This window comes from Anopheles darlingi, chromosome 2, assembly GCF_943734745.1.
Source record: "Anopheles darlingi chromosome 2, idAnoDarlMG_H_01, whole genome shotgun sequence".
Lineage (NCBI taxonomy): Eukaryota > Metazoa > Arthropoda > Insecta > Diptera > Culicidae > Anopheles > Anopheles darlingi.
The window spans coordinates 47,129,403-47,144,402 of record NC_064874.1 but is presented as its reverse complement, the minus strand read 5'-3'; the positions used below and the strand labels follow the sequence as shown (position 1 = coordinate 47,144,402).

General features: G+C 48.5%; 2 protein-coding genes and 1 long non-coding RNA gene across 7 annotated transcripts in view; 1 reads left to right on the top strand and 2 right to left on the bottom strand.

Moving 5' to 3' along the window:
• Positions 1-2,679, bottom strand: part of LOC125952473 (helicase SKI2W) — a 4,346-nt gene extending 1,667 nt beyond the window's left edge. Inside the window, exons 1-2 of the mRNA XM_049681941.1 lie at positions 2,482-2,679; positions 43-2,424 (exon numbers count right to left, since the gene is read on the bottom strand). Of these exons, the coding sequence (XP_049537898.1) occupies positions 43-2,424; positions 2,482-2,487 (2,388 nt within the window). The 5' untranslated portion in view covers positions 2,488-2,679. The remainder of the gene's footprint in view (positions 1-42; positions 2,425-2,481) is intronic.
• Positions 2,680-4,238: 1,559 nt separating this feature from the next.
• The window catches only part of LOC125951775 (cell growth regulator with RING finger domain protein 1-like), a 19,419-nt gene continuing 8,657 nt past the window's right edge, over positions 4,239-15,000 (bottom strand). For all 5 annotated transcript variants that reach the window (XM_049680805.1, XM_049680803.1, XM_049680806.1 and 2 more), the window contains exons 3-8: positions 14,323-14,480; positions 12,340-12,511; positions 11,602-11,752; positions 7,650-7,757; positions 4,935-5,256; positions 4,239-4,580 (exon numbers count right to left, since the gene is read on the bottom strand). In XM_049680805.1, the coding sequence (XP_049536762.1) occupies positions 4,399-4,580; positions 4,935-5,256; positions 7,650-7,757; positions 11,602-11,752; positions 12,340-12,511; positions 14,323-14,480 (1,093 nt within the window). In that variant the 3' untranslated portion in view covers positions 4,239-4,398. The remainder of the gene's footprint in view (positions 4,581-4,934; positions 5,257-7,649; positions 7,758-11,601; positions 11,753-12,339; positions 12,512-14,322; positions 14,481-15,000) is intronic.
• LOC125951777 (uncharacterized) overlaps positions 12,971-15,000 on the top strand; it is a 5,953-nt gene continuing 3,923 nt past the window's right edge. The window contains exon 1 of the long non-coding RNA XR_007468797.1: positions 12,971-13,199. This is a non-coding gene — a long non-coding RNA (uncharacterized LOC125951777). The remainder of the gene's footprint in view (positions 13,200-15,000) is intronic.

The following is a 15,000-nucleotide window of genomic DNA, read 5'->3' as shown; positions in this document are numbered from 1 at the left end:
ACGATTAGCTAGCGATCCCTGTGCAAGCGTTTCCCGGCTTACCATTATTTCATCCCATAAACGGATGCTTTCTTCCGCGGCATGATAAAAGTCACAAAGTGGCTGTAGATGATCGCCGAGCTTATTGAGCCGCGATACCTTCTCCTGTACCTTGGAAAGTTCCAGTTTGCTCTGTGGTATTTGCTGTCGCTTGCCAAACTCCCGGAAGCTATGCAGCATCATGTTCTCGACCGTCACCAGCTCGACGCGCAACAGGTACAGCATCATGGCGTACGTCAGCCGGAACTGGGATTCTAACCGCACCGGCTTACCCATTATCATCGTCTTCAGCTCGCTCTCGGCCGGTACCTCGTTCTTGCAGATGATAATGACCGTCCCGGTCTTGTCCAATCCACGACGACCCGCACGTCCCGCCATCTGCGTATACTCGGACGGTTGCAGTGGCCTCACACACTGACCATCGAACTTACGCGTACTATCGAAGATAACCGTCCTGGCCGGCATGTTAACACCCATGGCAAACGTTTCCGTCGCAAACAGGATCTTTACCAGTCCGCGCGCAAACAGCATCTCAACGATCTCCTTCAGGATCGGCAAAATACCGCTATGGTGGATGCCGATACCACGCTCGAGGCAACTCTGCATCTGCCGTACCTGTGGTAACGCACGATCAGGAGGAATGAGCCTGTGCAGACACTGCTGGAAGAAGGAATTGATGGCGTACTTTTCCCGGGCCGTCGTCAAGTCACAGGATAGCAGCGCGTCCGCGTTGCTATCGCAACGATTCCGTGACAACGTAAACGCCACCACCGGTAGCTTGTCCTGGCTTTTCAAATGGTGGATCAATCCAACCCAGAGCGTTTGCTCCTGCTTCTGACTGTACGGTCCCGTGCGCTTCTGGTTTCGCATCACCGGACCACCACCACCGGATGCTTTGGCCTGTTTCACTTCCATACACTCTTTGGCCTTTCGATAGCCTTCCTGCGTGAACGCACTGTGTTCGTTCACGATCAGGAAGCAATCGCTCTTCGACTTACCGCCAAAGCCCGTGTACAGATAGTGTTCTAGTGGCACGGGACGCTTCGCCGTGCTCACCACGTACACCCGCTTTTTCTTCGTCTTTCCAACCCAATTCGCAAACTCGAGCGTATTGGGCACGGTCGCACTCAGCATGACGATGCACACATGATCGGGCAGCAAGATCAGCACCTCTTCCCACACATGACCCCGCTCAGAGTCCGTGATGTAGTGCACCTCGTCGAAGATCACGTACTCGAGATCGCGCGTGATATCACTGCCGCAGTACAGCATCGAGCGTAAGATTTCCGTCGTCATGATCAAACAGGAAGCGGTCGGATCGATCTGGATGTCACCCGTCATCAGACCGACATCCTGGAAGGTGGTCTTAAAATCACGGTACTTCTGATTCGACAGTGCCTTGATCGGAGAAGTGTAGATGCTTTTTGTCAGGTGCTTCTTAGACAGGGCGATTGCATACTCCGCGACCACCGTTTTTCCGGCGGACGTGTGAGCCGCCACAAACACGTGACTGTGCTCCTCGAGCTTTAGTATGGCCTGCTTCTGGAAGATGTCCAGCTCGAACGGAAACCGGTGTGCCATTACCGGTATCTTGACGTAAAAATCATCGACCGGCTTCGAAATGTCCAGTATCTCGGCCCACTCGGCCGACTGCAGATTATTGCCACTGTTGGCCGAAATGTTCAGAACCGGAGCCGTCCTATGCTGAACCCCTTCCGTGGCCAACAGATCTTCCTCTTCACCTTCACCGAGTTCTAGAGCCGTTCCGGTTTTGCCGTCCGGACGGGACTCTTTTCGGGTGGTGGTGGTGGTTGTAGCCTCTGGCTCAACCTTCTCGGCCAACAGCGTAAATCCTTCCTCATCCTCGATCGCTGACAAAAGATCCACCACGGCACCGGCCTGCGTGTCACCATGCGTTGCATTTCGGTTGCTGCCACTCGTACCGCTCTTCGTAAACTCGATTCCATTCGTAAATCCGGGTGGACAGGATTTCAGGTTGTTCTCGTCGAACAGCAGCGCATCGCCATCGCCACCGTCCGCTGATGCGACAGTGTTAATCATTGCCTCCGGAGCCTCAAAGCCACCGGGCCAAAATGGGAAGTACGAGGCGGACCCGCGGGCCGATTCTCCCTCCACCGGTTCCCGCTGCAGGGACATCGAGTTTTTCGCATTCGCACCGGCATCCGCAATCGCCACCTCGACAAAGTCCAACAAGCGCCCCATCTCGGCACAGCGATTCGCTACGATCCGGCTGCCGATCGGTGCGTTAGGTATCTCGTACAGCAGTTCCAGCGTCGGTTGCCGTGGCTGGTAGAACCGCTTCGGATCGTGCAGCGGAATCTGCGGCTCGACTATGAACGCCCGCAAAACATCCACGTCCGGTTCCTACAAAACGGGGGTATTCAGGGTAATCCGACAAGAATAAAACAGGGTTGCACTTACCTGCATCGCGATGGATCTCTGTATTCAAGGCACTTCTTCTCGGGAAAACCGGATCTTTTAGATTTGTTCAGTTTTAATTTAGGGTTTTAAAAACACGGTCGATGTTTTGCTCACGAAAACATACCGGCCGGTGAGTGTGAGAAGTGAGTTGTGAGCACAATGTGAGGAGTGAATTGTATGCAATGACCTACAAGGCATTGACCGGTAACAAATTTTGAATAAAGTTGTGTGAAAACATTAAAACACGGAACCAATAAAAACTAGAACCCAAAACACTCTCAAAAACTCTGTTTCTTTGCTTTAAAGCGAGAAAGTAGGCGAAATAAGACGCTTTTATTGTTTTTATAACAGCGTTGAGGCAAAGCTCCGCGAACAACGACTACGACTATGCCGGCTACGACGACGACGACGACGACTACTGCTACGACGAAACCTCCCTTTGAATTCCTGGATGAATTCGTTAATGTGGCCTCGCGATTAATTTTAAATGAATTGCAGGTGAACTCTGTCACCTGTTCTGTAGAAGTGCTGTCGGTTGTGGGGGACGAAGAAGCACGGTGTTTGGCAACAGGGGTTAAAGTAATGAAGTACCGTCAAGGCTGCCCATGCTGCCTTGACGTAGCTCAATATCCCCGTACTGGTGAGACGTACTATTCCCGCGCGCGCGGAGCTCTTCGTAACGACGAAGAGTTTCGAAGTGGCGTTTACGGCGAGATGGCGCAGGATGATCCTGTCCACATACTGGACCGGATTCCTGGCAACCACGTGTTGCGTCTTGTCTGGTACTCGTGGCTTGTCCTTGCTCTCATTATACACCATGGATTGGTGCCGATCCCGTGCATTTTAGTTAAAATCTAATGTTGCAGATCCATTTTCTGCAAGCCGCAGTATTTGTCCCAGGCGCGAAAGCAGGAAATGACAAAGTGTGACAGATAGGGATCAATCGATGAGAGTGCGTTCGCGAATCAAAAAATCCAAAAAGTAACGGAAAGAATAAAAAGCATCTTCCCAGGCAGAACTGATCATTTAACGTAGACATCCGGCGGATATTTAACGTATTTCTTCTGGCGGTACAAACACTGGGAACTATTACAGCCCAGCAACAGTCTGTGATACACAACGTGTAGTTCCTGTCGGCATACGAACGATAGCAGTGCGAAGGCAGCCGCATGGTTAAGTAGTTTAGATATTCCTTTATTTTTAAAACACAAATCAGTCATCCGTGGACAAAGATTTACTTCGTTTGCTCTTGCTTTCTCCTCCGTTTTTTTTTTTCTTTTGCTTTCCTTGCAACGCATCACTTATGTTCTCGTTTTAAAATCACAGCTATAGAAATAATCCTCATCGAAACTCATGTAGTTCAGCAGTAGTTGGTTTGCGTAAAGCAAACATCAAGTTTAAAATAATAATAATAATAAAAAACACATTATTGGGACAAACGCAATCCCTGCCTGCTCTACTCCTCGACTTGGCCTGCATCGCGTTGTTCCCTCGGGAGGGTGAAACACAGGAGGACAGATTTAGTGTCTCTGCCAGGCGGGCGCAAGGATGCCCAGAACTACAGCATGCCGTGCCGAATTTCGTTCCGCACCACGGTTCATCGAACGTTTGCTAATAATTAGTAATATTATTCATATTTAGATCGTGCCTACATGCCTTACAGGGCTTATTGGAATGCGCCTGAGAGCTATGCGCCATTCCCCTGATCGCTGCTGATCGAAATATACAATTCTCCCCCCCCCCCCTCCCCTCTCCCATTTCTTCTCGCGCACGACCACGCAAAACTACTGCTGCTACTACTTCAACAGAACGGCATTCTATACAACCCACCCCTTCTTTTCGATCTGTCGGCTCTATTTCGCACACTTCGTCTCAGCCTAGCACTTCTCCACATCATTACCAACTCCAGCGGCTGCTTCACCGAAAGCCCAGAAAATCGGTAAGCCGATCGTTCAGCGCGTCCAGCCAGTGAACGGTTCCTTTCGGTTTGCTGTTGACCTTAAGCTCGTTCGTCGTGCTTGCCGGCAGGTATTCCTCGGTTCGTATGCAGAAGTAACTGGTGATGGTGGCGCGGCACATCGGACATCGGTCTAGTTTGGCTGCAAGTGAACGGACCACGGCGGGATGAGAACAGAACGATACAGGGGGGTTAAAGCATACGGACGGAAGCAATTACGAGCTCACTTCACAAGCATGTTGATTATAACCAAACAAATCAAGAACAAAAAACTGGCGACGGAAGTTCAGTGGCTCAACGATCCAGCAATTAATGTACAGTTAGATGCTTATTACGCGCTCGGGGTCACCGTGCGTGTAGTCGCGCTAAGCACGAACGAGTCGTCGCCAGCACCGAGATGCAAGCTGACCTTGCAATAACTGTTCTTGCCATTACGTAAGGCTTAGATACGTCTCATGGAGCGTACAAAATACCTCCTTTACGCTACGATACTTACAGAAACAAACTGCACAGATGCACGTGTGTCGACAGGGAAGCAGAGCACGGGAAAGTGGAAAGTAATGGCACACGACGCACAGCTGCTCACCGACTGGACAGTCACGGGGTGCCGAATCGGAACAGAGCAACGGCTCATTGTTGCCGGCACAGGCGACCGGTTCGGCTAGAGACAGTGTACCGGTGGGTGCCCCAACGCTACCACCGCCACCAACACCGTTCGCTGACGCTGTACTACTAGCAGCATTACTACCGGCCATACTGCCGCCAGTACTGCTTCCTTCATCCGCCATCATCGGATCACCGGTAGCCAGGTAGAGTTGCTGCAAAGAAACGAAAAACGAAACAAAATTTAAAATAAGCACACAAAACAATCTCTTTCCGAGTGTCGAGCCGATCACCAGCATCACCCACCATCAGGTGGTTTGCTTCTTCCTTATTTTCCGATTGACTTTCAATCTGATGGCACACGGTTCCAGTGACCTTCACCAGCACTAGCACCAGCGCCAGGTACACGGACCACGACACGACCGATCACGCAGACCCAAAATCATCTAGAAACCGGGATCGGTGGGTTTCTTAGTGCTTTTGTGGCGCGCGCGCGCGAAGTCGATCAAAGTAGGCGCTGGATGGAAGAAGCTTAACCAAAAATGCCCCCCGCCAACCTGCCTCTGCCCAGTGATCGTCGTCGTCTCCTTTTGCTTCGGCTTGACCACCCATGTCCGGGAGGCCTCAACTCCCGTGGTGGCAGGCTCACCTACATGAAATAACGCCTTCCGATCGTTTTCGTGCGCGAACGTGTTGGCGTGAGCTAATGAACGTTGTCTCCATCCCTCTTTAAGCTCTCTAAAAACACAAGGGGCCCCCACTGCCAAAGCCTGAGTTCGCTAGTTAGTAGACACCTTAAGAGGAAAATGAAACGAAAAAAGGCGCCGAACCACCCGGAGACTAGAGCAGCGAATGCAGCAGCCGAACCACACCAACCCGCAAACCGGTATTTGGCATCACATTGGCCCGCAATGAGTTCATTTATCTGCCTCGTCGTCTACGCTTGTAACGACGACGACGACGACGGTACGGTGCCCAATGTAAATATAATCGAGCCACACGGTGGCAGGTTTATATCCCCTCGCGCACAATATCATGCCCCACACCGTGTCGTTCAAACGACAGAGTAGGCGAATGTAAGGGCAATTTGACTGACCGGTGGATTTGTGCGCTGCTCGTGGTCAATGGCAGCAGCGTGGTCAATGGACGTCGCCCCTAAGCATTCGGGCATCCTAAGATTGCCGTAGCCGGAGAAACGCTAGACGCATACAGCAGTATAGCTGAAGGTCTACTTTGATGACAAGAAAGAAAAAAAATCATGCTATTCTCGTAGCTAAACTGTTAATGTTGTTTTCCACTTTCAACCTCTATGTTTCGCTTTTAATCATAACCAATAGTTTGTTTTCAAATTATGATCCTTCCTTAAATTTGTGCTTTTTCTCTTTAATTATAATTACCTCTTACGATTATAATACCAACAAAAAAAACATCAACGTTATTGCTATTGTGCACTGACTTTTATAAACGAATTCTTAAGGAACTTTCTTTGCCATTAATCCCATTTTGATAGGATTCAATCAAAGCATCCAAGAAATAATCCAGTGTCGTAAAAATTGTCAATCATTGCTCGATTTGGAGAAAAACAAGACACAAGAACAAAGATAACAAGAAAATTCCTTTTATCAACCAATTTAGGCAGATTCCGGCGCAAAACTTGTTGGGTTGTATCACAGGTGCTTAACTACCATATATTCTCCACCTTGCTCAAGTTTGGTAGCAATGAAATCCAAGTTTCGCTAATTAACTTTGACCACCAATCAATAATATGTTCACCTCTGTATGGTGTCTCGTCTTGTGCCAGATCACCGGCACAAAGTCTGCTACCATATGTTGCCCATGAAAATCTAAACCACACCACCATCAGCTGGACGGCAGGCCTATCCGCAATCTCAGCATCCGCCTGGCAACCTCTATGTCAAATCAAAGCGGCTACGAGCATAACAAACCGTCACCAAGGCTCATGATATCTGCCCCAACGGCATTTGAAACCGCAATGCCTTCTCAAACGGTGGATCGTGTCAGCTTCCACACACATATTGGCGAACGTCTTCTTGCATATGCTCCCTTCACCAATGCTTGGCGGTGTACGTAGCTAAAGACTTGGCCCCTCAGCGCGCGCGCGCACACACACAGCACAGACATTGGTTCAACCGATCTCGCGTCATTGCTCAGTCGATTGAACTGTGAAGGTCGAGACTCTCGGTGCACTCGGTATGTGCTGCTACAGGATTGTGTAACATTGCCGCAAATACCAAACGAAACGAACGTGCGTACGCTGTGCGGGGTAAGAGTGTGCAGCAGCAAGGGACGCACTACCAAAGATGTTTGTTCTAAGCAGCAGCATCGCAACCCATCGAAAATTCCGCTACGTGGTTGAATGGTCTCAAACGGTAAGATGAAACTCGGACCGATGGAGGGCATTGGCATCAGTTTACAGTTTTACAATTGGTTCCGTTGTAGGCTTTCGGTTAATCAGGTGCTGCCTCTCTTCGTCCGCATCGTAGCGTCGTCGGTGATGTCCACGTTAGCTGATCGCAGCGCCGAGAGGTGAATATCGACGTAATTATCTAATAAAAAGAGGGAGAAAACACACACAGTTCGAACTCACCTTCAGACAGGACAGCTGACCACTCGCTTGCTTCAAATATTGGGCCAGAATCGATGTTGGCAGTGGGCATACCGGGTCTCGCAAGTGAACGACATTTACCAGAATTACCTGTGGATCAGATCAAGAGCGTGCCAAATTGGCCATTAGAAACGTGCACGTACTAGGAGAACTGAAGGGCTACGTTTGGATCGTTTTTTGATGCCATTTGTAATCGTCACATCTCACCTTCAACACAATGGACAAGACTTATGGAGTATAGGGACCTTTATGAACCCATTGTATCCCCCGAGTACAGGCGGAAAATAAGCATATAATCGGTAGGTGATGATTGACGAGGGTCAGTGAAAGGCGTTAAAAAATCGTTACGCGATCTGCAGCTGTTGCCGCCAAATGTTATTGTAGTGCAAGGACTCATATGCTTTTAGGCATTTTAATGTAACGTTTAACGGATCATTATAGCAAGAACAGTAGTAGTATTAGTTCATGCACGATGAGCCATTAATAAAAAAAACAGCAATCACTACAAACTTAACTAGGTTCGCTTTCTATAAGTTTCTCAACTCTTCTTTTCTTCTAAGTCTGCTTCATAATCATATCATTCTAGCTAAAACAACCACAGCACGAGAATGAAAACAGCAAATGAGCTTATATCGCAAAAGGTCAAAGAAACAGTTCGCATCAATGAACAGCTGGTACACATACGTCATAACGAGAAAAGAGATATCCGCATCGATTCGAATCGGACCGGTTATTATTACATTTTTAGCGACAACCGAACCACTTTTACAATCCAATGGACCTGTGAAAATCAACAGTGTTGACACAGGTCGTGATTTAATGAACTAATCGTAAACACGTGAACTTAAACGCACGATGAATACGAAATGCTCTCTAATGCATAAAAGATACAAGCTTGAAGCTAAAATGTATTAGCTTAATATAATTAAATTTCCTTTAGGCATAATGTTCCAAACATCACCGCTATAAATTCAGTGAAGCATGTGGTCGCGCTTGTCGTATGAACATCATCATCTATGAATTCCGATCAATCGACGTCAGCTACGGTTTCGGATCGCATACGTTCGTCTAGACCAGGCCGGGCCCAAACAAACCAGTAGCTAGGACTTATCAGCAGCAAAAGGCAATACTCCGCTTCTATTTGACCGAGGTTCGCTTAATTTGCTTGTGATCGCATGATCGCATCGCACAAGCCGATCAGGATAGCCATTAACTGGCGAAATCGTTTGCAAACAAACTCTCTAATCTAATAGTCTTTAGATAGCGAATACATTAATTATACATCACCCTTGGCGGCTGACAGACTAGCCATTCGTTTGGTACTTTCGTCTTTGCTAACCGTTTTCCTGAACCGGATCTTAGACTCTAGACTGGTGAGAATGGCCGGGAACGGATGACACAAGAGCTTTAAGCGAGGGACGTCCGACAAATTAACGCTTCTTTCTCATCGCACCCACGTCATCCAAACAAGTGGTAGTGATAACTGGTGATACCAGCAGATCCCTAGGCTGTCTCTAATGTGTTCCTTGCAAATCTCCTTGCAATCCACCGCAAACGTCCGTAACCGGCATGTCTCGGCGAAAGGTTATTCCCAAAAGCCAAACCCTCGAATGTCAGCCAATTCCACTTCAGTGTGGTTACCACGAAAGAGCTGTTGACTTTTGACTGTCCGGTCCAATTCACAGACGCGCGTCAGCTCTCAAACGATTGAATTCGATTTACAAGGTGCCGCAAGGGGAACTACAGAGAAAGAAGAAAAAACGGGAAAAAGCGAAACAAACACACCCGACGCAATCTTCCGCCTCGTAATACCCGGAGGACGACCATAATTGTCGACTTTCTTTTGCAATCCTCAGTACAGTTTTGCGCAATTTGCCTGCCCTGGGTGCGGTTTGGTGGAGCAGGGTAAAAAGCAAAATGCGGATAAGAAGAGGAAGGCAGACAGTAAGATCCATCCATCTCCCGGGGCGCGCGATTCGTCGGTTGAGCACACAACAGTGAAAACGAAAGCGGTTAAACCCGAATCCCGCTGAAGATCGACTCCGGTGCGAAAGGTGACGAATCGCGTTAACGAACGTGGAGGAGAAGACTGTGCTGTGTCACGTACTTGATGATGGAGGCCGGCTAGTGACGATGGCGAAGGCAGCTCACTCGAATCAGTTAATGATACAGGTGAAAGTAGCTTCTCGCGTGACCCCAAGATGCTAGTGACGATGGCCCATCAAGATCATGCTTGTGCCAGATTTTGCGTTCCGCCGCTTCCCGGACGAGCACATGGTGCGTGGATCGAATGTTCCTTATCGTACCAGATCGAAATGGTCAACCAAAGATCCATTGACAGAGAAACCTACTAATGGTAGCAGCACAGGCGGAAAACCATTGTCCCATTTTCCTGCGCCTACTGGTGGTCATCTCAATGGAAGAGAAAAGAAACTTTCTCCGAGAGAGCGCCACATACTTGATGAAAGATCGTTCCGGCATCAGCAGTCTGATCACACACAATCGACCTAAAAAAAAGGGACCTGACGAATGGCAACCAGTCTCTCGGCAGTTCAACTGACGCTGATTCGATCCGTGCTCAAATCCGCGAATCTTTGATTTGATTAATCGATCCCAAAACGCTTGTTGAAAGGCCATAAAGAGTCGGCCGAACCGTTAAAAGTAGCCAACACGCTGCCATAGCAACGAGGTGACATTCCCAGCTGTGACGCTTTCTCCGTCATCCTGCAATGTGCCTACCGCCGTGAATACTGTATTCCATTGAAAACCGGCAAACATTCTTCATTTTCTGTACAATCGAAAGGAAAGTGTTCGAATGGCCAAACGCAAATCCCGCGAGTCATTCGAGGGAGAGCGTAAAAAAGGCGTACGATAACAAAAATTAAATAAAAAAAAACTCCTAGTCCCAATCCGCGAATGGGGTCAACGCGTCGCGGGATGTTTCGATTACGAAAGTTCGCCAGGCAAACAGGCAAGGTTGGCGATTACGCAAAGGAACGATATGACGACGACGACGACGACGGTTGACCGGGTCGTGTAACAATATCGCTACAGCCACACACAAACACTTCCTGTTCCATCATCCTCCTGCTGGATACGTCACCATCACCCTCCCCCGATTTGGAAGTTGAATTTATAGTTTACCTCATCCCGGACTGTATTTTTTGGCAATATTTGCCTTGATAATGTTTATTCAAACCACTCCACTTCCCCCATACCGTCGCTCTCTCACTTCTCTTCTTCTTCCGACTACCAGCGCATTGCAAGAGGAAAACGATAGCAACGACAGACAGCATTCCCCGAGATCACACGCCTGGCTAACGAGAGAAGAAGAGACATGACGCCTCCTCACACATACAGACACACATACACACACACACACACACAAACATATAATTTTACATAATGCACGTAAAAGGCCGGCTGATTAACCTCCAGAGCCCCCTCCCCGTACACAACTCTACAAGCCGGTGATGACGGTGATTTCGCCGGCCGGTTTACAGAGCGCGCTCGCGCCACGCTATGCGAAATGTGGCACACCGGTGCGGGTCGGAATCACGCGCCTTTGCTTCGAGAACATCGTCGTTTAAATAAGCTCGAACGAATCGAAAGTGAAACAAACACCAAACCCGTCCCGGTGACACAACAGTTAATGTATGCAGCACAAACGGCACAACGACTCCACTTCAGATGTAACAATAATACGGCCCAGGATGATGAGACCGAAGAAAGGAGCCATAACGCCATAACAGTCGGCACACGGACGGACAGCAAGCAGGTGCTTCCGCCGGAACACACATAATACGTTCGGAAAGGTGGATGCTCTTAAGGATTATCATTCAGTGGGGCTAGGCATGGCATCGATAAGAGTAGGAAGTAGACTGACATAAGCACCAGCAGCACAAAGTGTGCTGCTGAACCTACAGATACATACCGTCTCATCGGGATGAAGCAGTTCATCTGGTTCGCACTCTCGGATCATAAACACCACCAGCGGATAGGCTAACCGTGGCGGAGCACCAAGAATTAGTGGTGGTTTCGGTGATTGCAGCGCTATGATGTGCTCCGTGTGTGGCTGACAGCATCTGTGGACCAGGTACGGTGACCAATCCAACCACACGGTAGACGTCAACGGAATGTACGGTCAGAGCATGAAATAAAAAGAAGGAAAAAAACATGCCAAAATGAGAAACTGGGGCCCACGTAGGCAACGATGGGGTTTGGTAAGGAATGTTCAATTTGATTACGATATTAATGAATTGTGTTCACTTCGTGACCATGGAGGAGTGTTTCCTATCCGATTTTTTTTTTTGTTTTTTTCTTCTTTTGTTTAAGGCCGGGTTCTGACGCTCGCTGCTGCTACTCATCGCTAAGTCGTTTGCCATGCGTATCGAGCTTATAGTATACGAATAGCAATACCATTGCCCCCAAAAACTGGAAAAAGGTGTCAAAATTAGCGACCGCCAACATGCATTCTTCCCGATATAGCTAGCTTTAGCGCTAGCACCACCATCCGCTCGCTACCAAGAAATGGTGCTATGAAATGATGCGATTCCCGCGGAACACGAACCAATGACCTTGAGCTTCTCAATTGAGCTGAAACATAAAACAAAACGAACGAAATGACCATCCCAGGAATAGAAATTTCGCATATCAACAGGTGAAGTCAGACCTTACGTTAGTTGCCAGTTGCTGACAATAGCTGGAGTCCACGATAAGCGAGCTCGATGCCTCCTTGAGATCGTTCCAGGTTCTCCACAGCGAAACGTGCAGCTCGCGAATCGATACGCCCCAAAACGCCTGCAGCGAGTACTTCACCTGGCTGGACACCGCTAGGCGCACCTCTGAAAGCGAGAAAGGAAAAGAATGGATAAGAACGGAACCGTTTGCTGGGCGATAATAAGTAGCAACTGGCATTGTTAAACCGCGATTTGCAGAGAGTACTATTGGGTTACAAAACATCATCAAAGGCAGCGTATTGAATGTGTTCAGGTTAATCTGACTGGCAAATTAATAGGACCCAGTCGTTTGTTTGCTATTTATATGTCACAACAAGATTAGCAGTGAACCCTCACCACTACCGACACTAACCCAACCTCTCCTTTGACCCATTACAATCCTCGTGCTACAGCCGCTCGGGGCTTAGTGACGTAAAGGGGGTGGTGGTTAAGCTAAGCAGCTGCACCACCTGATACGTAGATCATGTGTACCCCTCAAACGGAGTGGCGGTTAGAACGGAGTCATTCCTCACGTGACATTGGTCACGTAGGTTAGATGCTAAGTAAACTGGAATTACAAGGTGGTGGTAAGATGAGAGGCTCCCCTACGGTTCTACTACAACGAGATGCAACAAACTATTGCATTCACACCGTTGCATCACCCCTGCCATCGCAAAGCCGGTCTTTTGCCGCCGTCCATCAGCTGGGATCGTACTAGAATCACTGCGCTCTTCGTGACTCAAGGCCTCCGATCAACGAGCCAAGTGGGCACACGAGACCAGCTGCTCTCGTGTTCCGACAGATCCGGAGAAAGGTAGGTTCTAAAAGCGTACTTCCCGGTATCGGCAGGAGGAAATATGAGTTCGCAACGATTGTTGACCATAGGAGGGTGGCAATTGGCAAGACGAATGACAGTAATTTCAGGCCGCAAGTATTCACCACCCATAGCGAAGTGCGCTTGTGTGTAGCTAGAACGGTGCAGTGGCGCAATTAAGAGTCACGGGTTCAACCGTTCAACGTGCTAATGCAAATTGAAGCTTGGCAATGCACATCTCATTAGGGAAACTATTAATCGTACAAGACGATGGTTACGTCGGGCAAGTACGAAAGGTTAGAATGGACAACAAATAGACAACATGGTTCTTTAACACTTTGTGCCTGTTTTGACCTGCTAACTCGTGTTGACCTTGTAACACGTAATTACTTTCTGGAAGCTTGAGGGAATACCGTTTATGTACATCTATACAATCGTTCATTAATAGAATCGTAAAATGGTGTTGAACGCTGTTGGTGCAAAAACTGTTTTTCTCTTCCTAGCTCGCAGCCCGGATGGCAACGTACCGCCCAACTGAAATTACTTTTCATATCATATCTGCTCGTGCATTGATGACGTTCTAATGTCGACCAAATCCCGCACACAGAAAAGCCGATTGATGCCGATACCAACACTACACAATTGATTTTAAAGGAATGTTTTAAAGGAATGTGTAATAGCAACACGCAATGGACTCAACAATGGCGCAGAAAATATCTTTTAGATTTCCTGTGCAACGGTTTATAAAAAAAAGCTTGCCATTAGTTACGCTTCACGAAATTAACAATCCTACGCCTGTTATTGAATATTTCACGTGGAATCCTTTCTAATAGTGTAATTGTAATCAAAGCCGTCCGCTTCACCAATTACCAAGAAACTACCTCTTGATCAAAAAGTTCATTCGAGGAAAAATGTAGAAGAACTTCTCCCTCAAAACGTTCGATTGATACGGAAACGAATTAATACACCAATGACCGATCAGACACCTTCTTCAACGCGCCTTACACGATCATTCGCCGGTGATCGCCTACTGACAATAGCCGTCATCATGCGTTTACGCTCGTCTTCCATCGGGGTAATCGCGCTGGGCGGTGGTGGTGGTGGTGGGCACAACACAACTTACCGTCGAAAGAATTGTTTCCCGCGTCGAGCAACCGAAAGGTGAACGGTATGTGCACGCGGGTCATCTTGAGGCGCGGTACGTGCACATTATGGTTCTGCTGCGCTACATTCGACGGCCTTAAAACGTCATCGGCCTGTACGCGAAGTATCACGGCGGCCCTGGAACCGATGATGATGACGATGACGGTGATGATGATGATGATGATGATGGGATGCGATGGGATGCGTGGTAGAGAAAGAGGAAAAAGAACAGAAAAGATCTCGTGTTAATTGTATGAGTAACGGTGTCGTTCACTCGTGATCGACCAGGCCGTGACCACGGCCTCCGAGACATGGAGTTGGGAAGGTGGGGAGGGGGACAGTCCCGCCGACAAGCATCGAAGCGCCGTCATCGGCGACAACCGATGTTTGCAATGGACAATCTGAAATGGTAAAGGTGTGGACACACATCGCGATACACAGCCATGGATAGCTGCATATCGTCTCGCCGGAGACACCGTCTGGAGAGAGAATCTGAAGGCTAACCTGAGGCAGCAGAGACGGTACAGAGAGTTGAGGAACCGTGCAGGCCCTCAGTGTGTCAGTCGCTCAGGGCGCCTGTGGGGGTCTTCCACTTTCGCAGACATACAACGACGGTGCGTGTGTGTGTGAGCGCCTGAAGAAGAGAGATAGTGCGATT